At 39.4% G+C, this 22431-nt stretch overlaps 1 protein-coding gene across 4 annotated transcripts; it reads left to right on the forward strand.

Annotated features, from left to right (window-relative positions):
• The first annotated feature begins 1 nt into the window (after position 1).
• On the forward strand, positions 2 to 18762 carry DBT (dihydrolipoamide branched chain transacylase E2). 4 transcript variants are annotated; one of them, XM_074961257.1, is made up of 12 exons: positions 2 to 341; positions 518 to 619; positions 7457 to 7580; positions 7758 to 7833; positions 8750 to 8931; positions 11727 to 11854; positions 12322 to 12565; positions 13712 to 13878; positions 14317 to 14394; positions 15552 to 15743; positions 15949 to 16020; positions 17962 to 18761. In XM_074961257.1, the coding sequence occupies exons 2-12, from the start codon at positions 605 to 607 to the stop codon at positions 18127 to 18129; spliced, it is 1446 nt and encodes a 481-aa protein (XP_074817358.1). In that variant the 5' UTR covers positions 2 to 341; positions 518 to 604; the 3' UTR covers positions 18130 to 18761. The 4 variants fall into 4 exon arrangements, with proteins under 4 accessions (XP_074817358.1, XP_074817357.1, XP_074817356.1 ...); XM_074961256.1 differs by lacking the exon at positions 2 to 341 and having other exon boundaries at positions 371 to 619; XM_074961255.1 differs by lacking the exons at positions 2 to 341; positions 518 to 619 and adding an exon at positions 2336 to 2412 and having other exon boundaries at positions 17962 to 18762.
• The last annotated feature ends 3669 nt before the right edge of the window (positions 18763 to 22431 follow it).

Raw genomic sequence — 22431 nt, forward strand, 5'->3', positions numbered from 1 at the left:
CGCAGCAGCCGGGCTCTGAGCTAGCGGCGGAGGCTGCCTCCAGCGCGGAAATGCCACTGGCTGCCTGGCAGCTGCAGAGCGAGCGGGGCCCCCTCCCGACTGCGGCTGCTAGGGGCAACTTAGCTGTGAGGAGCAGCTCGGAGAGCCGATAGGAAGAGAAGTTTTGGGGGGGCTGGTGAGGAAAAGTGCCTAGATCTTGGCCCCACTCCTGCCACGCCCTGAGCACCCCCGGCTCTCTCTGAAGTCAGCAAGAACTGAGAGCACTTCCCTTTGTTTACATTTCCGCTTTATCAGCATATTTTGACTGTGCTTCCTTATTGACTATTCCATCGTACTCCAAGGTGGGTATTCCTTGATGTGTGAAGAATGTAGAGCACAGAGAATAAAATCAGCCACGGCCTGAGGCCCCAAAAACTCATGATAAAGAAGCCGGGCTTCTAACAGCTTAAAATAGCTGTTTGCTATAACTGTCTGGAAGCTGGCTTATGTTTCACGAGTATGTTCGTTTCTGCGGCAGGGGAAGTTTGCAGGAGAACGTCAATGGACTATAAGGAGGTATGACTGCTGAGACCGCAAAGGAGGAACTGGATTTCTTAATGTACCTATGCCATTAATGAGGGTAAGAGATGTTTACAGACAACAAATTAATTCCTTTCAATATACAAAAAGAGAATGCTCAGTCCCCAATGCTGCAAATACTTAATTGTAGGCACCTGAGGTCCCAGTGACTTCATTACGACCATAGATAATCATTTCAAAATTGCTGTGGATTAGTAATGTCCATACATTATACAGCTGCAGACTCTCTTTTGAATAAAATTCTCAAATTAAGGATACTAATCCAGACTGTAATTTATATAGCTATACACAATATGGTAGAATAAATTAACCAGCCTCCTTTCATACTTGCTTTTGCCTCTCATAAAGCAGGAAACAATTGAGGAAAAGTTAAGAAAACTATCAATCGAATATGTTATAAGGCTACCGTATGATGTCAAAATGAACAAGAAAAAAAGGGTCATAAAATAAAGGGATATAATATTTCCTACAGATTTTGTACGGGTATAATTATGTTTGGGGGTGATTTTTTTTTACAGCAATAGTTATACCAGTACAACCTCTAGTTTGAATGCAGTTATACTAGTGTAAATGTGCTTCTACTGATTTATTCTGCTTCCTAGGAAGAAATTTTGTTATAAGCACATTTACACCAATATAACTGCATCCACATTAGGAACACTGTATACAGACAAGGTCTTACTGTGTAGATACAAGGGATAATTTTGATAGTATGCATTTTCAGTTGTTGTGAAAGCTCCAAGATAGAGCCCTGCACAGATACAAAATTTTTATCCGTATCTGATCCATGATCCGCAAAAATAATCCAGGGATATCTGCAGATTTGCAGGGCGTTAGATATAAAATTTGGATCGGCATCCGTCTATGATCTGCAAAAATGGCCCGCGGGTGCAGATATAAAGCGGATATCTGCGGATTTGCAGGGCTGTCCTCCGAGAAGATTGAATTAAATAAAAATAATCTCAGAGAGTAAAGAGTTTAAAAAACTAAAACAATGAGAAATACCAACTTTCTTTATTTGATGATCACCCACTCTTTAATGTTTATTATGAAATTTAAAACTGAAATTCCATTTAATAGTCATATTTCAATCTGATATTTTTGTACCTATTAGGTAACCTCTAAAATCCTTATAACTGAAAGATCAAAGAAAAACCGTCATCCTCCCCGTCCCCCCAAATTTGTTGACTTTGCGCACTGACAGCATCCTTTGCAGGTGCTCAGTTCAATCGGTGCAAAACATCACTGAAGAAGACTGAGTGCTACAGCAGTCAGTTTCATCCCGCGACCCCCTTTGTGTGTCTTTCCTGCAGGGGCGTGGGAAAGACAATCATTTCCAACACCCAGGGAAAGCGGGCCACCTTGGGTGGTGGTATAAGCATCATGGGCGTGGGGACTCTGGCACAGGTGAACTTAAAGCGCTGTGAATTCACGTGGGTGAGACGGGCCCGTTTGAAGCTGCCACGATTCCTTCCTCCGCCCCGTGCTGTGCGGTACGAGTCTCCCCGAAGTCCCTTCCCCAGCAGTGTCACCTTTTGGGGGACGCCCTCTCGCCCCCCAGCCACGCCCACGCGCTGCCCGCCCCGAGTCACAACGCTCCGCCGCGCCCTAACAAACTGATGCCCCAAGACCTCGCCGCTCCCTAGACCACCGACTGGCTGTGGGAGTGAGGTAGTCCTCTACCCCCTGATTGGATGCTGTGTCTGAGGCTGTCTTCTGATTGGTGAACGGGTGGGGAGGTGTGGGGGGCGTAGTGGGGGCTCCCTCTCTTTCCTGTTTAAGATGGCGGCAGTGAGGGCGTTGAGGAGCTGCGGGCGGACTGCGGGGCGCCTGGTAAGGGGGGCGCCTTCTGAGCTGATGAGGGGACAGGCAGCGCGTGCACCCCCGCCTTCTCAAGTGCGCGGGCCCGCCGGGGAGCCGCTGCCTCTGGCACCTCCTGCCCCGCCTGAGCAGGGGAGAGAGGGAGGTCCCCAGTGGAGAGACCCCCGCCCCAGACACCTCCCCTTGCCGCGTAACCCCACTTTGGAGCTGTCCCAACCCACAGCCCCCGTCTCAGACACCCCAGTGCAGACCTGTTCCTTCCCACAGCCCCTGTCCCTGTCACCCCTCTGCGAACCCCTCCCGGAGGCCATACCTCCTGTCCCAGACACCCCAGAGCGCCCCCGTCCCAGATACCCATGTGGACCCATCCCTGTGCCATAGCTCCTGTCCAAGACTCCCTTGTGCTGACTTGTCTCTTGCCATAGCCAACACCCCAGTGTGGTCCCCATGCCAGAGCCTCCCAGCATAGACACCCCAATGTGAACCCCTCCCCACACCATAACCCACCAGCCCAGACATCCCAATACAGATATTTCTCTGCTGTTTCATATCTCTTCAATATACAAACATCTCTACAAGGAAATCCACATCTCAAATACATATTCTTATAAGCCAGCTATACTCTTTGTTAAGTGAGCCTCACAGTTATCTGTCCCATTGCATCACCTATATATCCCACACAGATGGCAACTCCCTTCATATACTAATACGTCCCTATATAGAATCCTTGTGTTTGTGTCTTTGCGTCGCAACCATGTTGTATGTGTAGCTCCTCAGAGCTGGAATAAGCAGCCTCCTGATTTACTGAGAGGGGTTCAAACTGTCTGCTTTTAATAAAATTTGTAATCTCATCAATTACAAATGTTTTTGCAAAATGCTCAGTATTTGCAACTGTCTATATTGTAACTTTTATTGAAGCGTGTTGGTTTAGGATTATATGATTGTTGTCGTTGTGTGGAACTTCACAAAAAAGAAAATATCTCATGAGCTTTTCCAAATGAAAAACCATTTAAAATCAACATATATCCTGCTTTGTGAGAGAAGTGGATATTTTTTGTCCCCACAGCATTTTATCAGCTATAAACAATTATATCCAACTCCATCTAGTCACAGACCTACCAAGTTTTCCCTCTTATTTAGGATTCACTTAATAATACTGTAACAAAGGATTTTTGTGACAATCGTCAATAAACAGTTTAGCAATCAACCATTTTTTAGACAATATTCAACTCACTGTAATTGTCAAAGCATTTTGAAAACTTCCGCTTCTTGTTTCTGCATTGTCTTGTTAATCTTCCATCTAATCAGGCTGCCTGCTTTTCATATCCAGAGGAAAACTATGTTAAGGTAAAAGTGGTTCTTTTGTCTGTTTGCATCAGAGAGTTATCTGGTCTGTAATTTAGCATTGTCTGTTTATATTGGATACCTAACTGCATGCATTTTCTCTTATTCTTGGAAGACATTCCATTTCTCTTCCTGAAAATATCCACTGAAAAGAGTCATGAGGGTTGTCAGGATTCAGTAAATATATTTTACCTCAACTTATGTTGAGGTTTCATGATAAAATAATCATAACATTGTAATACAATTTTTATTTTACTGATTTCTATGAAGGCAGCTGTGCACTTTCAAATGTAGAAAATGTATGCAAAACAAAATTTAAACAAATATTTTTTTCAAAAATTACTTGCCCTGAAGTTCAGTTATGTTCTAGTTCTCAGAGACTGCTGAGACAAGTGAGTTCCGAAAGTAGGCATCCTCCACCGAAAGGCCCTACACTGAACACAGTGTTCAGACTGGGTTTTGAGATTGAGTGCTTTGTAGTTTAATTTAACTGGTCCCATAACTTTAATTCAGGTCTGTAAAGATCAACACCTTGTATTGTACCTGCAAACTAACAGTCAACACAAAATTACGAGCACATGTGTTGTTTCAGCTGCCCCACATAGGAAGAAAGCAGTAGCATTCTCCACTAACTGTAGCTTCCACATGGACTTAAGTAGTAGCTTTAAGTAGAGTATATAATGGTAATCAAGCCTGAAGGGGAATATGGCATCAACTGCTGTTGTGAAGCTAGCAGTATAGTTTCCTGGACAGCCATAGATTGAGAAAGGTACAATAGGCCCCTGTGCTATCTAGAAATCTAGGAGCAAAATTGGGCCAACAGAACCATTCTGGAAATATGTTTAACATTTGCATGGGAAGACTGTTGTGTTACTGTAATTGTCAGACAATGGCAGTGTTGATGTAAATATCGCTATGGGTATATCTTCACTGTGCAATCAACTTGAGCTCTTACCCAGATTTTAGCCCACACCCCCTTATCTCATAGAAAAACTTGTGACCCAGGTTTGGAGGTGCTTCATATCCGGGCTAGTTTACATGGCTGAGGGTATAGATTAGAATCTGCTGCTTTCACTTGGGCAGAAACCAGCCTGCTCTACAGAGAGGATCCAGGTAAAATCACTTGAGTGCTGGTAGTCCTCTAATACCCTTCCTATAGGGCCCCTCAAAGGACAGACAAGTTCTCCCACAATTGACTGGGAAAGAATCTTAGTGTCTCAGCACAAAGAACCATGGATATGCCCCCAAGTACACACAAGTGAGTGCAGGAACAGAGAGGACACAGTAACATTGGTATGACTTCACTATGGAAACATTCAAACCCAGTCTAGGCTAACTCTGGTGTTCAGACCTGGATGCCAATCAACCAGTAAAGACATACCCTGTGTGTCAAGCACTTGTTTTCATAAATATTTTCTGGCTTTAGCTAGCCTACAAAGCTTGTTTCGAATCAGTTGCTAACTAAGGCCCAATCCTACAGAGATCAGTGTATGTGATTAACATTCTTATATTTGTTGGATTATTCAAATGGTACACCTAGTACAGGATTAATAGAGTGAATCTCTTATTTCATGACATAAATTATTTTGGAATTTGTTTAATAAAACAATAAATATTGCTATAATGATATTACGCAGTGAAATTACCAGCATTTTTAGTCCATGGATTTGAGCTGTTAAGAAAGGAACACCTTACTGTATAAAGAGACTACATGCTGGATGATTCATTTAATATGTTAACACACCAAGTTTTTTTGTAAAGAATGTGTAGTATTAAAAATCAAAGACAGATTTTATTTAAAACACTGCATTCGTTTTTAATTATTCCTAAAAATGTCAACTCAAGACAGGACTGAAAATCTTCTGTACCAAAACCAGTCTGTTTTTTTGGCAGTGACAATACTAATTTACTATCTTCAGTGGTTACCTAATGTTAAAATCAAATGGAATGCATTCATGAAACTTCAGATTTAGTGATAGTTCAGAGGTTTGAGGCTGCTGCTTGTGATCATCTATTCAGGTAAATATTGAGCATTTTCCAGTTAGGGGCTTTATAAGGGAATAGAATTGTATTGTATGTTTTGAATGAATAAGCCTTATTGAGCAAACAATATGGCCATGATCGCAAGTGGAGAGATGTAAACGTAACCAAAAAAAATCCAAAAATCAAGGCAGAAAAGTCATTCACATTTTACTGGAATGTAATCTAACTTGCCATAAACTTTAAATGCTTTCATGAAACAACAGCTACTGTCTTTTAATATTATTTTGCTGAATTTTTGTCATGAAAATAGACAGGAAGGGATATTATTGATAGGGGGAATTAGAAAAATACTCATTCTGGCTCAACAGAGACTGTCTCAGTAACAAGTAGCTAAAGGTAGCTGAAAATGACATTGGAATGTTGTAAGAGTTAGTCTGTGCAATGTAAATGTTGTTTCTGGAAAGGAAGGAAACAGTTATAGGTATTTATGTATCAGATCAAATTATTTATACTAATATGCATAAGAAATACGTGAACAGTACCTAATTCAATATAGCATAGTATTCTGGGTTACCTTTCTTATGAAAGGTGTTACATAAAACAAATCCTTTCCTAGTTTATGGGAGAAGTTTAATATGCTTTGTCTATAGGTAGTTAATATGCTTTTCTATTTGACTGAACTAAGAGAGGAAAAAATATTAAGTTAAAACACATAATTGCAAATTTTCCCATGCAGGTATCCTCTTTTCTGGATCCTCTAAGAAGATAATTTCTAAATTTTATAATCTGAGCCACTTGAGGTACATTGTAGCACCTGAGTTTTGGTTTTTGGTTTTGTTTTTTGGTAGAAAATCTCAGCAGTTAATTTATTTAGAGTTATCTTTGTTAGCTTTGTGGATCATTTTTAGACAACATAAAACCAGAACAAAAATTAAATAAATATGTTTCATACTAAAGTAGTAAACTGGTTTCTGCCTCTAAGGGCTTGATTTAACTGCCATTGAGGTGATAAAACACGCATTAACTTCAGTGGGAGCACTCTTGGCCCATAGGCATTTATCCAGAATTACTGCTTCTGAGACTACAATGCCTTTATATCAAAGAACTTTTCAGACTATTGTATTGACTCCTGAATTAGGTTTCTGGACTGAATATAATTTCAGATCTAAAGAAAACAAGCAAATTATGCCCAATGCTAAAATAATTTAATAAAGTTGATGTTAAAGAATAATTACCTGAAGGTATGTGCCAATCCTAGATTATTTTAAATGGGAATGGAAAGGCAATTGTTTGTGCCTTATAATCTCAATTACTTTCTAATTAGCACCTCAGATCAGCTTGTGATTGCTATAAAGACAAAGGAAAATGTACAGATTTTTTCCCTCACATTAAGTTCTTTCCAGCATGCATTTTGCATATGAATATTTCAAATGGCTGTACTTGTGTTTAGTGCGTGTGTATGTAATCTTTGTAAAACATATGCCAGTTGCTTAGAGACAATAGCAGCTATATATCTGATGCCAAATCTTGTCATGATTTTTATCTAGTGATGACAAAGTGCTTGATATTTTGATGTCTTTGAGCTCCCAAGTGTTATATTAGTAAAACTATATAAGTACATATGACAAATAAAGACTGTGCTAATTTAGAATCTGTATACTTTATAGAATGTTTTCAATTGTAACTTAAGACACCACCTTCTTAATACTTGAGATTTTTTTCCCTCCAGATCTGTGTTCACCATATTAGATCATGTAGCAGTGTTCGCTTTATAAAGTCCAAATACATGAGCATATTTGACAAATCTGCATTCAAGTTTAGTCATCAACACAGATTGTTCAGAACATCTGCTAGTAAGTTTTTTTTCATATTTAAATAACTTATTTTACACTCCCGTTATGTTAGTAGTCTGTGATTTGCATCTAATTACTAGTACATAATCTAGTGTATTTGGTGCATTGACATTTTTCTAGCTGGTATTTTAGATTTAATATTTAACTTGCTATTTTTGTCTGATTATCTATTTCAAGTTTCAAATGGCCAAATTGTCCAGTTTAAGCTCTCTGATATTGGAGAAGGAATTACAGAGGTGACTGTGAAAGAATGGTAAATTTAATTTTCTTACTAATATACTTAGAAATTAAAAATGCTTTAATGGCTACATTAATTATTAATAGATTGTGAATAACCTTTTTGTGTTACCTGTGTAGGCTTTTTTGAATTATGTTTGCCACATTTTGAAGACCCATGCCCTGTATAATCTGAGTTTAATATTCTATTGTTCTACCTCATCATGGATTGCTTTGAGAGAGAGTCCATTATTTAATTACAGCTGAAGGTAGCACTCTCTCTTCCGTCCACAATGACTGTTTTCGGGGTGCAGGAGGTTTAAGTTTGGGCCACATGTGTTAGGCTGAATTTTGGAAAGGAGCTTCTGCCTAGGAAAACCCCAGTTAGGCCCATAATTTCTTTTAAAATGGAAGAATCTAGCACAGAAATCATTCCCAAAAACTCAATGGTAAATTGACTGAATAGAATTGGAGACTCCACTAAGGGGAAAGCAGCCATGGAATGCTTTTTGCTCAGTGTCAGCTGGAGGTGTACTTCACTTTTGTAATAGGAGATAGACTCTCCAACTGCAGAGCTTCCCTGTCACATATTCATGTTGTCAGGATCAGACCAACCTGTGCTATAAATTAATGAAACTTACCTTCATCACTGAACATGAGGCTTTTAGTTAGAAATGGTTTGTATACTGTCAAGAGAACACTATTATATTTGAAGTAAAATGATAGAACAAATGTATTGTGGGGAAGAATCCCAAGTCATGGTAACATTTTGCATATCAAAGATAGTTCTCCTGTCTATAGGCTGGCAAGAGGTATACAAAAGAATACATTCACAGTTTAAACAACACATTATATTATAATGTTAATCGTAATTGGGTTTACTAAAAGAATACGTTGAGCCAGTATGATTTTACTCTCATGTGCTATGTAAGCCTATCTTTTCTCCCCCGTAGGTATGTAAAAGAAGGTGATAGTGTGTCTCAGTTTGATAGCATCTGTGAAGTACAAAGTGATAAAGCTTCTGTCACTATCACTAGTCGTTATGATGGCATCATTAGAAAACTCCATTATAATCTAGATGAAATTGCTTATGTTGGAAAACCATTAGTGGACATAGAAACTGATGCCCTGAAAGGTATTGTTAACACTTTTCCTCTTGCATATTAATTTATTATTGTTGTCAAAGCCATCCAGGTATCCAGGGGAATTCAAGATTAAGATTACATTTTTTTCAGAAAATGAATTTAATTAAAATCTATAAAATTTAACTTCTGTATATAAGAAACTACACCATGGGTGAGGAACCTACAGCCCGTGGGCCAGATCCGGCTCCTTGCTCATTTTCATCCGGCCCATGGGCCACACGCGTTCAACTCACCCGCCGCCGTGTGTGTGTGTGTGTGGTAGTGTTAGTGTTAGTTATGGAGGCTCGGGGCTTCCCGCCCGCAGGACTGGAGCTGTGAGTGCTGGCTTGCCCTGCCGCGAGGGGGGGTGGGGGGAGCTCCAAGTCTTGGAACAGTTCCATACTGAACTCAGTAAAAATAAATTAGTGGTCCAGTTTTGCATAATATCTTTGTATCTGGTACCAACCTAGCTATGGTTTGTGGAAAGGGGAATAAAACTAAGTATTGGTTATCTTAGGGGTCCACCAGATGTCTTGTTGAATAATTATATTATACTTGTAAGGGTGAAATATTTTTAAGAACCTAGATGACTTACTAGTCTTAAGTCCTACTAACATTCAGAGTCACTGAGATGTTTTGTAAAATGTTACCCTAAATCTCTAAAGTGATAATCTCAAGTGAAACCACAATAATGAAACATACTTGTGAAAAGGATAATAAAATCTATTTTATGTAAATTTATGATAGTCCAAATTCTATAATTTGGATTATGTACAATATGATGGTAAATATGCAACTGTTACTTGTTTTCTTCTCATGATGATGGCAAATGCCACAAATCACACAGTAGCAAAGTATACACTCTCCCCAGACTTCTGGCTTCCAAAGGTATTGGAGAGAATTACAATAACTTCTGAGTGGAGCAATATTTTAGAGAAATGTAAATAACTGCACCTCTAAACTTCAACACTTGAGACAGTTTCTTTTGTTGGAACCGTTGTTACTTGTCAGAACACACACACTTCTGAGCTATCTTTTATTTTAGGGAGTAAAATGTAAGGGATTAACTAGAATTTCAAATAAAATAATGACTGTTCAGTAATTTATTTAAATATCACATAGATACCTTAAATCTTTATTTGCAAATAAGCTTTTTTAACTTGATGTGGCATTAATCAGTTCAATAATATCTAACACTGTTGTGTATTTTTCAGATCCACGTCTAAATGTATTAATATTAATTACATTTAAATTACTTCAGGTAAAGTGAAATACTCTACTAGCAGTATTATTGCCAAAAGAAAAAAAACTACGTATGTTTAAACACAGTTTTATCTCCATAATCATTTAGTTTTTTACACTAGAGTGGGCTTTTTTTACTGTTCATACAGTCAGTTAGAGATTAGAAAATCCATAATTTCTTGAGGTTAATTCTCTTCCTGAGTATGTTTTTTAAAAATGACAAAACTGCTTGATTTGATCTAGTGATTGTTTTTAAAAAGTCCCAAAATGGACAGTTTCTTATAAGGTTTCCTGTGGTGTTTTGGGGTCCATCCAGACCAGTAAGGAGTTTTGTCACTGCCTGCCTTGTAACTTGGGGGCCTTTGTGCTGTGCAGCTATGGGTTCAATTCCCTGACACCAGTAGTCTGCCCACAAGCATATGGTCTTAACTTGGCTCTCACCAGCGTAGTATTTTTTGCAGAGAAGATACCAACAGCCCTCCCTGTCCCAAGTCTCCCCAAATAAATCCTCCCTGAGTTCTGAATTACCAGACACTTGCACTGTTCCCCTCTGGTTCATCACCCCTGAAACCATGAACCCATTCTTCCAGTTAGCACACTATGGCATACACGCTCCACACAGTTTGCACAGCAGGCACCTGCTTGGGATGAAAATAAAGTTTATTCAATAGAAAAACCACAGATTCAAAGATGGAATAGTAAGGAACAGCAAACATATATACAAGTTACACAGAAAATAAACATAAAGACACAACCTCAAGCTTTTCACTTTCATATCAGATAAAATCCCTTTTCTAATAAGAGTTACTTGTTGCCTTAAACAGTTTCCCAGCCTACCTGTAGGAGGGATCGAGACAGTACTTCAAATTCTGGATGATCTTCAGTACAAACTCCTTCCGTTTTAAAAGTCACTACAGATATTCAAAGTGGAGAAAACTCTCTCCTTTCTTAGTTTCTGAAGACTGGGGTTTCTTTTCAGTTTCAGGCTGTTCCCATTTGCTTTGATGATTCCTCATTGTTTACTCCTGGGCTGGACAATGGCCAGGTGTATGCAGTGTAGTAGCCATGTCAGTCCCAGAGAGAGGACAAGGTGGTGAGGTAATATCTTTTATTGGACCAACTTCTGTTGGTGAGAGAGACAAGCTTTCAAGCTACACAGAGCTCTTCCTCAGGTCTAAGAAAGATACCCAGAATGGCACAGCTAAATACAAGATCAAACAGATCAAGATCTCTAGATCAAAACCATTCAAGGTGAAGGGAACATTCAAGGTGAAGTGACTAGGTGCTTGAAACCAGTCTCTTCTGGTTGGGGAGGTAGCCCCTCCCTTCCGGAGTGCTTAATCACCCTATTGTGAGGTGATGCTGAAGTTGAACCAGAGTTACAATTACAGTTTATATCTATATCTCTATATCTATATCTGTCTCTATGTGTGTGTATATATCTATATTTCTGTGTATGTATGTATATATATTCATAACCATAACCTGTATACATATCTCTGTTTTAATCAAAACCACTTTGAGCAATGTAGTAAAGTTAAAGCAATTTTTATATTATTTTCAGATGTAGCCTCAGAAGAGGATGTTGTTGAGACACCTGCTGTGTCTCATGAAGAACACACACACCAAGAGATAAAAGGCCACAAAACACTAGCAACCCCTGCAGTCCGTCGACTTGCCATGGAAAACAATGTAGGTTTGTGTTCTGTTGAAGCCAGCTCTGTTTTATATCCATTCCTTGTATATTAGTCTGACTGTATCTGGGAGGGCAATAAAACTCTAGTGTTATTGAAAGCTGGTGGTGAATTGCCAGGGAACAGCAATGAAAAAAGTTGTTGATAAATGGCTTGCTTCAAATGAATAGTGTTTCACTGTTGAAGCTGTGAACTGCTTGTACATAATATTTCTTCCATATGAAGAAAGTACCTTTTAAATTATCATTATTCTGCCTTAATATACATATGTAATTAAGGACACACAAGGTCTTTCAGAAACTTTAGATAGTGTTTGAGCAGATACTAAGTCATAAGAAGGTGTTAACCTGAGGAATGTTACTTGAGTACCTGTAACATTTTCGTATTTATAATCCAGTTACAACATATAATTTCTCTACTTGTGCTATATAGCAAAAGTTCTATAGTTTGTTATATACTTTTCAGATTAAACTGAGTGAAGTTGTTGGAACAGGGAAAGATAACCGCATCCTTAAAGAAGATATTCTCAATTATTTGGCCAAGCAGACGGGAGCTATTTTACCTCCATCACCAAAACCTGAAATTATCCCACCATTACCAAAATTGGAGACTGCACCAGCTGCTCCAAAGGACAAAGGAACTAAAATTCCTATACCCATTTCCAAGCCCATCGTGTTTGCAGGGAAAGATAAAACTGAGGCTGTGACAGGTAAAAACATAAACACAATCATGATGTAGCACTCATAGTTGATATAACTTCTAAATAATTAGTCAGTGAATGATAACATTTAAATTGATTCTCTTATTCCCATTGATGGAGAGGCAGCTTTCATCTTGTAATCACACTAGTGTGGGGAGACAATGAGAATCGGGAAAGGTAAGTGTGCTTTGCAAAAAGGAGGAGTTTGAAATAATTTTTCAGATGGTGGTCAGACAGGGTTGTCAGTGTTCTTCTCTGGCACTGTGTGGTTTCATCATGTTCTCTGCTACTAGCATCGGGCTGTGGCTTTTACCTGTTCATTTTAAATTCTGTTTTTGTAACTGTGCATTATGAACATCTAAAAACATTTTGTGCAAAATTTTGGAAATAGGTACTCTGGAATTCTTCAAACAGTATTGCGAATACTATTCCTATAGAAATCATTATGTAATTTATTAGCAGGATCAATGAGTAGGATTGTTTATATGTGATGTAATCAGTCTTGCCATGTAGAGCTCCCAGTCTAAGAGGGGCACAGATAAGACAAGATGCACTGGGAGAGCAAATTGCATTTTGTGTTTTCCTCGGTTATATAATATTGGCGCTAGAAAGGATGAAAAGACTGATGTAGCTTAACATTTGTGAGTCTTGCACACGTGGTTAGCCTGTAGGAATGATCTGGAGGCAGATGCTAGGATACGGAGATAATTCCAAACATTTGGGACAGCATAAATTCATTACTGAAGTTATCGGGTACCTGCTTCAGGTGTATAACAAGAGTTTCCCCGTCAATATTTTCACACTCATGGTAAAATTCCTATTGTATACAAAGAGACAAGGTGGGTGAGGTAGTGTCTTTTATTGGATCAGCTTCTGTTGGTGAGAGAGACAACCTTTTGAGCTTACACAGAGCTACTCTTCTTCAGGTCTGAGAAGGGTACTCAGAGTGTCCAGTTGTATCCAGTGCTATTTTAGTAGCTCTTGGTGTAGTACTAAAGTTATTTGGTGCCCAAGCACAAATGATCATAAGTAGATTCTATCCCAACTTTTGAAAGAAAGATTTATAGTTTTTCAAACAAAACTGAACGTTAGAAACTGACTAACTCTAGAGCTTCTAAAAGCTTTTTATTGGTAAAAGCATTGAATATTTTTCAGGCTTTCACAAGGCGATGGTAAAGACCATGACTGCTGCACTGAAGATTCCTCACTTTGGTTATTGTGATGAGATTGACTTAACTCAGCTCGTTCAATTGAGAGAAGAATTGAAACCTCTAGCACAAGTTCGTGGAGTTAAACTCTCCTTTATGCCTTTCTTCATAAAGGTGAGTCATAGCTGCATTTCAGAACAGGATTCCTGATGGCATATACTGTTGACACCAAAGGGCATAGTGGTGAGGAAGGAAAAACTCGCTTTTCTTCTGCATTTTTTTCATTTAGTTTCATCCAGCTCTTTTCATAAATTGTCTTTTTTTTTTATCGCTCTCATCATTACAATCAGCGACACACAAAAACCCTCTGTAGTTCTACAGTGAGAACTCTTCTTGCTCACAGTAACCCATTCCCTTTACCTATCTAGGTACTTGTATGGATCTCCAGAGTATTTCAAAATAGAAATTAGAGTAACCTAGACAAACACTTGATTGCATTCTGGATATTACAAGCTCCCTGAGGTACACTCATCCTGTCCCTTCCTTTCTCCATTGGGTGATAAGAGTATTAAGAGAGCCCTTAGTGTTAATAGTGTTTTTTTTATTTAACAGGCAGCTTCTCTGGGATTATTGCATTATCCTATTCTTAATGCGTCTGTGGATGAAAACTGTCAAAATATCACATACAAGGTTGGTGCAATTTATGAAAATACTCCTGTGCCAAAGAAGTAATGCTCCTCCGAGCATCTAATAGGGCTCTTTTTCAGTACAAATAAATTAACTTTTTTTTTAGTGGAAAAGGGACAAAAAACAGAGCCCAAAGCAATTCTTAAGTACCGTGATGGAAAATGATCCGTACACCACCACCTGTATCTAATATCAAAATAGATTGTATGGAGAGGGCTACATTAATGCAATTGATGCTATTTATATAGCACCTGCTAAGAAAGACATGCCACTGCTAGCATATTAGCAACCTGATCTCTTGCTCTTCTTTCTGACAAGGGGCCAAACAGTCCCAAACCATAACCCATAAAAATTTAGGGGTAGAAATGTCTTGTTACTGTGGCAATGGTGACACTGTTCTATCTATCAGCCTTGATGTCTTAAATAAGTCACCTTTCTATTTTAAAAAAAAAAAAGGATTTTCTTGGTATGACAGAAAGCAGGAAGCTTGACTTGCAACATATAAAATATAGGGAGTTTGTGGTCAGGGCTATGCAGAATACACATTTTGCATGGATTTATTTTGTGCTTGTGAAAGGTGCTGGGTTGATGGTCCTGAGGACTAAACTCCTATATTTGCAGAAATGATATAGCACAGGTGGCAGCAATGCAAGCTTCCCTTGTACTGTCTTACCCCACATCTCTGAGACCTACTCTTTCTGAATCACTTGAGAGGATGAAAGGGCAAGTTCAGTCTCTGTTTCCTTTAAATTCATGGTCTCACTGCTGAGACTGCCAACATGGGTGATAGTTTTTATTGTTGTGATGTGTGCACAGATTTGTTAACAGAATAAAGAGTTCATATTTCCAAGGGGATGTTGAACTCAGGATCCTAAATTTCCTAGATTTAAACTCCCCAAAAACAGTTTGGAGGTTGCCTTTACTGTTCCATAATTATATGGAGAGTACCAAAGAGACTTGTCTTTAAAAAATTCAAATCTGCATAGAGTGTGGTTTATTCTGAACAGAAACTTCCTTAGTGGAAATACTGAAAACAATATTTTAGCACTTTAGTTTGTATAAAATAAAGCTAATTCATATTTCCTTTTTTTTGCATTAACTTACATATAACTTATAGTTGGTTCGTGAAACTTACTGTATTGTAACTGCGTGCATTTTAGGCTTCTCACAACATTGGAGTTGCTATGGCCACAGAACAAGGCTTGATTGTCCCTAATGTGAAAAATGTTCAGGTCTGTAGCGTGTTTGAGATTGCTTCTGAATTAAATCGCCTTCTGACCTTGGGCTCTGCAGGCCAATTGGGAACAAATGACCTCACTGGGGGAACATTCACTCTCTCCAACATTGGCACAGTGAGTTTAAAAAAAAAAGTGTTTATATTGAAAAAAATTGGTTTAAAAAATAACTACTACCTGTTACGTTGATAAATATGTAATTGTCAGAAAAAAGTGTTTTCTCTAACAAATATTACAATACAGCAGACAAGAAACATGCTGCTGTTGCAAATGGGCACTCCAGGAATATTCTTGAGCTCATTTTCTTGGTTTCCCTTTTTAGATTGGTGGTACCTATGCCAAACCAGTGATACTACCTCCTGAAGTAGCTATTGGTGCTCTTGGAAAAATACAGGTACATGTATGTTGATCTAACTACAAAGACACAGGTGTTTGTACTGTAGTAAAACCATGTTCAATTAAAACTTTGCATTTGGTCTGCCTTCGATACAGTAGAACCTCAGAGTTATGAACACCTCGGGAATGGAGGTTGTTCGTAACTCTGAAATGTTCGTACCTCTGAACAAAACTTTATGGTTGTTCTTTCAAAAGTTTAGAGCTGAACATTGACTTAATACAGCTTTGAAACTTTACTATGCAGAAGAAAAATGCTGCTTTTAACTATCTTAATTTAAATGAAGCAAGCACAGAAACAGTTTCCTTACATTGTCAATTTTTTTAAAAAAAAATTTTCCCTTTATTTTTTTAGTAGTTTACATTTAATACAGTACCGTATTGTATTTTTTTGTGAGCGGAGGGGTGTTCGTCTCTACTGTTGCCTGATTGCATACTTCTGGTTCCAAATGAGGTGTGTGGTTGATTGATCAGTTCGTAACTCTGGTGTTCGTAACTCTGAGGTTCTACTGTACATTGTTCTTACTGAAAGCATTTTTTGTACAAGATGTGGAAGGAGGACACCATGTAAACTTTGTAAATGAATTCTTACAATGTTTTTATAGATTTCAGAGTGGTAGCCATGTTAGTCTGTATCAGCAAAAACAACAAGAAGTCCTTCTTGCACTTTAGAGACTAACAAATTTATTTGGGTATAAGCTTTCATGGGCTAAAACTCACGTCATCAGATGCATGGAGTGGAACATACCGTAGGGAGGTATAAATACACAGCATATGAAAAGATGGGAGTTGCCTTACCAAGTTGGGGGACAGTGTTAATGAGGCCAATTCAATTTAAGTTGGAAGTAGACAGTTCTCAACAGTTGACAAGAAGGAGTGGAAATCGCTTTTTTAGTGTTAATAAGGCCAATGTAAACAAGGTGGCCCATTTCAAACAGTTGACAAGAAGGTACTCCTCGTTGTTTTTACAAAAAGTAATTTCCCCTTGCTAAATACTCACCTTCTTGTCAACTGTTTGAAATGGGCCACCTACATTCTGATATTTGTAGGGGTTTTATAATACCATCTTTGTTCAGAAAGAATACTTGCAGGGTTTCAAACCAGGAGAAGACTTGAAACAAATTGCTTCTTATATTTAAGTTTTGTTATGCGATCCAGAGATATAAGTCTATCTAAGAACTTTGTACAGTCAGATAAGTACATTCATTAGTGTAGACAAGCAAAAAACCAAAACAGACACCCTCCCCCTTACATTTCTCAGTGGATAATACTTTTCATATATTTCCCCTATGCCTTTTTGAGCTTTTAGGGAAGGTTTGGGAGGCATGTGTCACCTCAGTACCAAAGGTTCAATCAACTTCTCTAGCACAGTGGTCCCCAAACTTTTCAGGGTCATGCCTCCCTTACCCCTCTCCGTGCCTTCTGGGTCAGGGAGTGGGACCGCAGCTCCCCTGAGGGGCTGGAGGGGATGCGGATGGGGGTAAGAGGGCCGAGGCTCGGGCTGCAGCTTGAGGCGGATCTGGGACCAGAACCAGGGCTGGGTGCCATGGCCAGGGGCCAAGGCTGGGGGCAGGGCCGGAGCAGAGCGCAGAGTGGTGCTGGGTGGTGCTCCCTCCCTGCCCCACGTGGGGGCTGGCCCAGCCAAGCCCCCAAATGTTCCTTCATGCCCCCTCAAGGGGCGCGCCTCACACTTTTGGGACCTCTGGCCTAGCAGGATAATTTGGAGTCAGGGAGGAATTATGATAAACTCAGCAGGGTTGCTTAGGAGTGGTAGGTGGTAATTCTGTTTGAGACCCACTACACAAACAATTGGGGGGAAATCTGTATTCTCTTAATAGAAATACTACTCCATATCTACTCTAGCAATTGTTAAGAGAATAATCATGTTTGTATAGTTTCTCTTTCATCAGCTTCCTATTTTCTTCCCTTCTGTTCTTTCTAGGTTCTTCCCCGATTTAATGGTAAAGGGGAAGTATTTGAAGCACAGATAATGAATGTGAGCTGGTCAGCTGATCACAGAATTATTGATGGAGCTACAATGGCCCGTTTTTCTAACTTGTGGAAATCTTATTTGGAGAAGCCCGCTTCCATGCTGCTAGATCTTAAATAAAGAAGACTAATGCCAGAACACATCCTTAAACTTTTGGGGATTAAACTCAATAATTATGAAAGCTAGCTATGCTAGCATATACCCGTTAGTACTTTTCTTATTATATTATGTGGTTGAAAGGTCTCAAGAGCCTATGTCAGTTGATTGATAACCTGTTCCATTCTTTTCAGTTAAAATGAGTAGTTCTGTAATTTATTCTATGGGAGGCTGTCATACTTAATAGGTCATGATGTGACTTCAAAATGTGATGGGGGGAAGTATTTAGTGCCTGACTGTGATAATATGTGCTGACTGCCACTAAGCTGGCATTACCGAAAGATAGTTATCTACATGTCTGCAGTACTTCTAAACTGTTTATTCTGGATAGAAGGGAAGTTACATCACAGTTATTCCTGGTTGAAAACAGGAATTTATTTTAACAAATCTAATGGAATATTTCCAAGTTCCTGAAAGAAATTATGCAGAAATAATGTACAAATAAAATGTCTTTATCATTATCTTTAACGGTGTCCCGTGGACTTTTTTTTGTTTCATGGTGCTAATGTTTCCGCTAGTCCTCGTAAACATAGAAAGTTCTTAGCACAGGTACTTAGTATCGAGTGACAATGGAAGATAACAATATCCCCAAAAATTTACTTCCTGCACAGTTTCAGAATATTTACTGGTATCCAACAACTCTTTGTAATAACTCTGTAGAGCTGACTTGCACCACACTCTGGTAGGCTGAAAGTATGTAGAATTGTTTACATACTCTTAAGACTTTTCTTCTGGGAAGCAACAGCCTGCAAAAGGATGCCATGACTAGGTTTTCCATCACTAAACAAATAACTGCTTACCACCATTGTTTATAATTACCATAACGTAGCCAACAGCTACGGTGCTCTAAAAGACTCTCATCACCTTGCACATGGCAGCTATTTTAGCCCACGAAAGCTTATGCTCAAATAAATTTGTTAGTCTCTAAGGTGCCACAAGTACTCCTTTTTATGACAGCTGTTGTTTGTTCAGATACCAAGGTATAACAGATGAATATTTGATATGAAATAGAATCTGTGTAAACAGAGCATAAGAATTAGATAAATCCTCTCTAAACTCATATGAAAGGCAGGCCGTCAATAGGATTGAGGTTTTCACCCCCAGGACAAATAGCATATATGTTGTTTTAGGAGAGTGGGAATGCTGGTTTGTAAATAAGATGCAAATAAAAACTATTATGTACGTGCACTTTCCAGAGAACGTTGAGTTGCAAAAACAATACAGGATCATTGTAATGTAACCAAACAATTTGGGGAAGTCAAAATGGACATTTCATAAGAGACTCATCTCATCTCTGGAGGGTACATCTGGCTGAATTCCTTTGTGGATAAGGCCCTGTGGTGAGTAGCTATAAGTAACCTGAAAGGTGTAACTGAGGGACCATGAGAAGGAAGGGGGGGAAGATGCAAGACACTTGAGACTAGAGACCCAATCCCTGATGTCCTAACTGCTTAAGGGGGCAAGGAAGAAACTCTAAAGCTGTGGGGAGAGGATATACACCAGAAATGTAAGCTGCTACTCATGTTCCTATGCACACTGGTTTTTATCTGCATTAGCTTTTGCAGTGTAAGGCAAGATTCGTTTTAATCTGATTTTTCTATTAATAAAACTTATATCATGACAAGCTTTGTGCTTTTGGATCTTTTTTTATTTGGGAATTTCATGCAGACAATCCTGAACAGGAGAATAAACCTTCTACTTCCTATTCGAGATCACAAAGAAGTGGTGCTTGGAGTCTACCTCTCGTGAGACTTATCAAAAGGACATGGACTAAAGGCTACTCACCATCAATTGTGTTGCTGTAGTGCTGCAATCCAAATGATGCATGTGAAAAACCTTATGACCATGGATGAGAACCAAACTGAAGGGCTGAAGGAATGATACAACATGATAGGTGCCTTAGAAATACCTTACATAGATTAAACTACTCTGCCAGCAAAGGCAGCCAGATTTCTATTTTTGTCTGTCAAATCCTTAACAAAATGGGCAGTCTATCTTCTGCAATCATCTCTAATTATCTGAGTAGTTAATTAAATCAGGAAGGAAACTGGGAAAGTTTTCAATAACTAGATTAGAGAAAAATCTTAGAGAATGAAAAGTGAGTACAGTTGGTATCTTTAAAAATGGATGTGGGGGGAACGAACAGGGATCAGGGGGTTGGTGATGGATTATGGAGCCTTTTACCTTCACATGGAACCAGTTCTAATCTGGCCCAGGTTGGTAGTGACAGGAAATCATGGCCATTTGATGAGGATTTGACATAGTAGTTATGAATCCACATTACAAAAACTGTCTTCACAAGCGGCACTCTTTTGGGCAATGTCATTAAGGAGGACATCGTTTTACTGATTCTATTTCAAACAGTGATCTGTGGTTTCTGTCCCGTTCTTCAGACAGCCCTCTCTTGGGATCCAATGGGCTGTGGGCAAGATGGGTAGAGCTGGGAACCGGGTGCACAATTCCCTTAAGCCCATTGGGAATCAGTGCAGGGGTTAGACTTCACAGGAGGTCCCAGGGATGCCTGAGGTTGGGACTGTGCTTTCAGGGAGCTCAAAGAGGGGGGCCCCTGAGCCAGCGTAGGGGCACAGAATCTCTGGGGATAGACCTCTCCAGAAGCCATGTCTGAGATGTGCTCAGATCTTGGAGGATCCATGGGGTTGTGGCCTGCTTCTTTTTTGAGATAGAGAGACACACCCCACTTCCCAGAAAGGTCACCTTTAATATTTATCAGATGGAATTGTCATGCAAAGAGGAGCCCAGTCAAGTACTGCTTGGGTGGGAGTGTAGAAGGGAGGGACAACAGCATCTCCTATGCAAGTTCCCCTTTCTCCTGATCCTGTGGAAACCTCTGTGCAGGTTCTATGAGCTGTTGGGATTTCTGACTGAAAAGGGAGTGGAGCGGGAGACCAATCCCCACAGCATCACATCCCTTTATTTCCACTGGGATTGTGAAGCCTAATATAGTTATGATCTTGTCATACTGGTCGTACACTGGTTTTCTCTTAACTTAATGACATCCCTATTCCCAGAGAGGGAGATCCATGGTCCCAGAGAATAGCAAAACTCTCCTGAGAGAACTATACTGCCTTGGGAAAAGCAGATGGTCATCAGAGAGCTGTGTGTCCTGTGATTCATACTGATTTCAACAAAGCCATCATTTTAGAGCAGTGGTCTCCAAACTTTTTGGCTCGTGAACCCCCAGGGTGACCTGCCTCAGGCGGAAGAAGACTGGAAGACCTGCCGCAGGTGTGCCACCTACAGAAGAAGAATGGAAGACCTGCTGCAGGCGGGCCACCAGACGGGAACACCAGCCGCGGACGTGCAGAGCTGCCGCCAAAGAAAAAAAACGGTGAAGGGCCATCTGGCGGCACTACTGCTGCCACGCACCCCCTGGAATAATCTCGCGCACCTCAGTTTGGAGACCACTGTTTTAGAGGACAAAAAGAAAAGGAGTACTTGTGGCACCTTAGCGACTAACCAATTTATTTGAGCATGAGCTTTCGTGAGCTACAGCTCACTTCATCGGATGCATACATATAGAGGACGAACCTCTGCCTGTACTAATCCAAGCTCCCATGATGGATCATACCTGCAAGGTAAAACTCAGTTTCCTGTGCAGGTTTTTCCTGCATGGAGGACAATATGGCCCTTTATGAAAGTTTTTTAAAAAACCCAAAAACCAGCAAAAACAAAACATCTCAAATTCTTCCTTCTGCATCCAGAAGCACTGAGTGAACTACTTCTTGGTTCAGTACTATCGCTGTTCAGCGGGTACCCTGGACTTTATTGTGAAAAGAAAGAACTGCATAGCAGAGTGTCTGGGAATTTCACAAATGTTTAAATTTACTACAAGTGTAACTGAGCAGAACAATATAAAGCAACCCTTTTTTCTTCCAAATATAGTGCATTTTAGGGTTTAATTTTGCTTTATAATACTTTTCACAGTAGCCAAATATTTAATATTTTTCTGTAACTGTGTTATTTGCAGCAAAGCATTGTCAGTATAAAGCAAACTATTGTCATTCTAACTCTAATCTAGTTTGTTTAGATTTGTGTTATTTGGCATAGCAAATATATTAACTGGTTCTTTTTGATCACAAGTATTGATATTTGTGTTTGTTGTGTTTGTTTATTCCATAAACAGTTTACACAGCTTATTGTGTTCCAAAAAATGGCAAGACATTCAGTGGTAAATGCTCTGTGGCTTTGCAAAGTAGTCCCATGTGATATCCCAGCAATGTCATGGATTAAAATTAGAACTGGGCT

Source organism: Natator depressus, chromosome 8 (assembly GCF_965152275.1).
Source record: "Natator depressus isolate rNatDep1 chromosome 8, rNatDep2.hap1, whole genome shotgun sequence".
Taxonomy (NCBI): Eukaryota; Metazoa; Chordata; order Testudines; family Cheloniidae; genus Natator; species Natator depressus.

Excerpts from the sequence above, each read along its gene's own strand:
- DBT (XM_074961255.1), top strand. The coding sequence starts at position 2,362 with ATGGCGGCAGTGAGGGCGTTGAGGAGCTGCGGGCGGACTGCGGGGCGC. Across the intron at positions 7,581-7,757 it reads ATTGTTCAGAACATCTGCTA|TTTCAAATGGCCAAATTGTC; the intron begins GTAAGTTTTTTT and ends ATCTATTTCAAG. Across the intron at positions 12,566-13,711 it reads TAAAACTGAGGCTGTGACAG|GCTTTCACAAGGCGATGGTA; the intron begins GTAAAAACATAA and ends AATATTTTTCAG.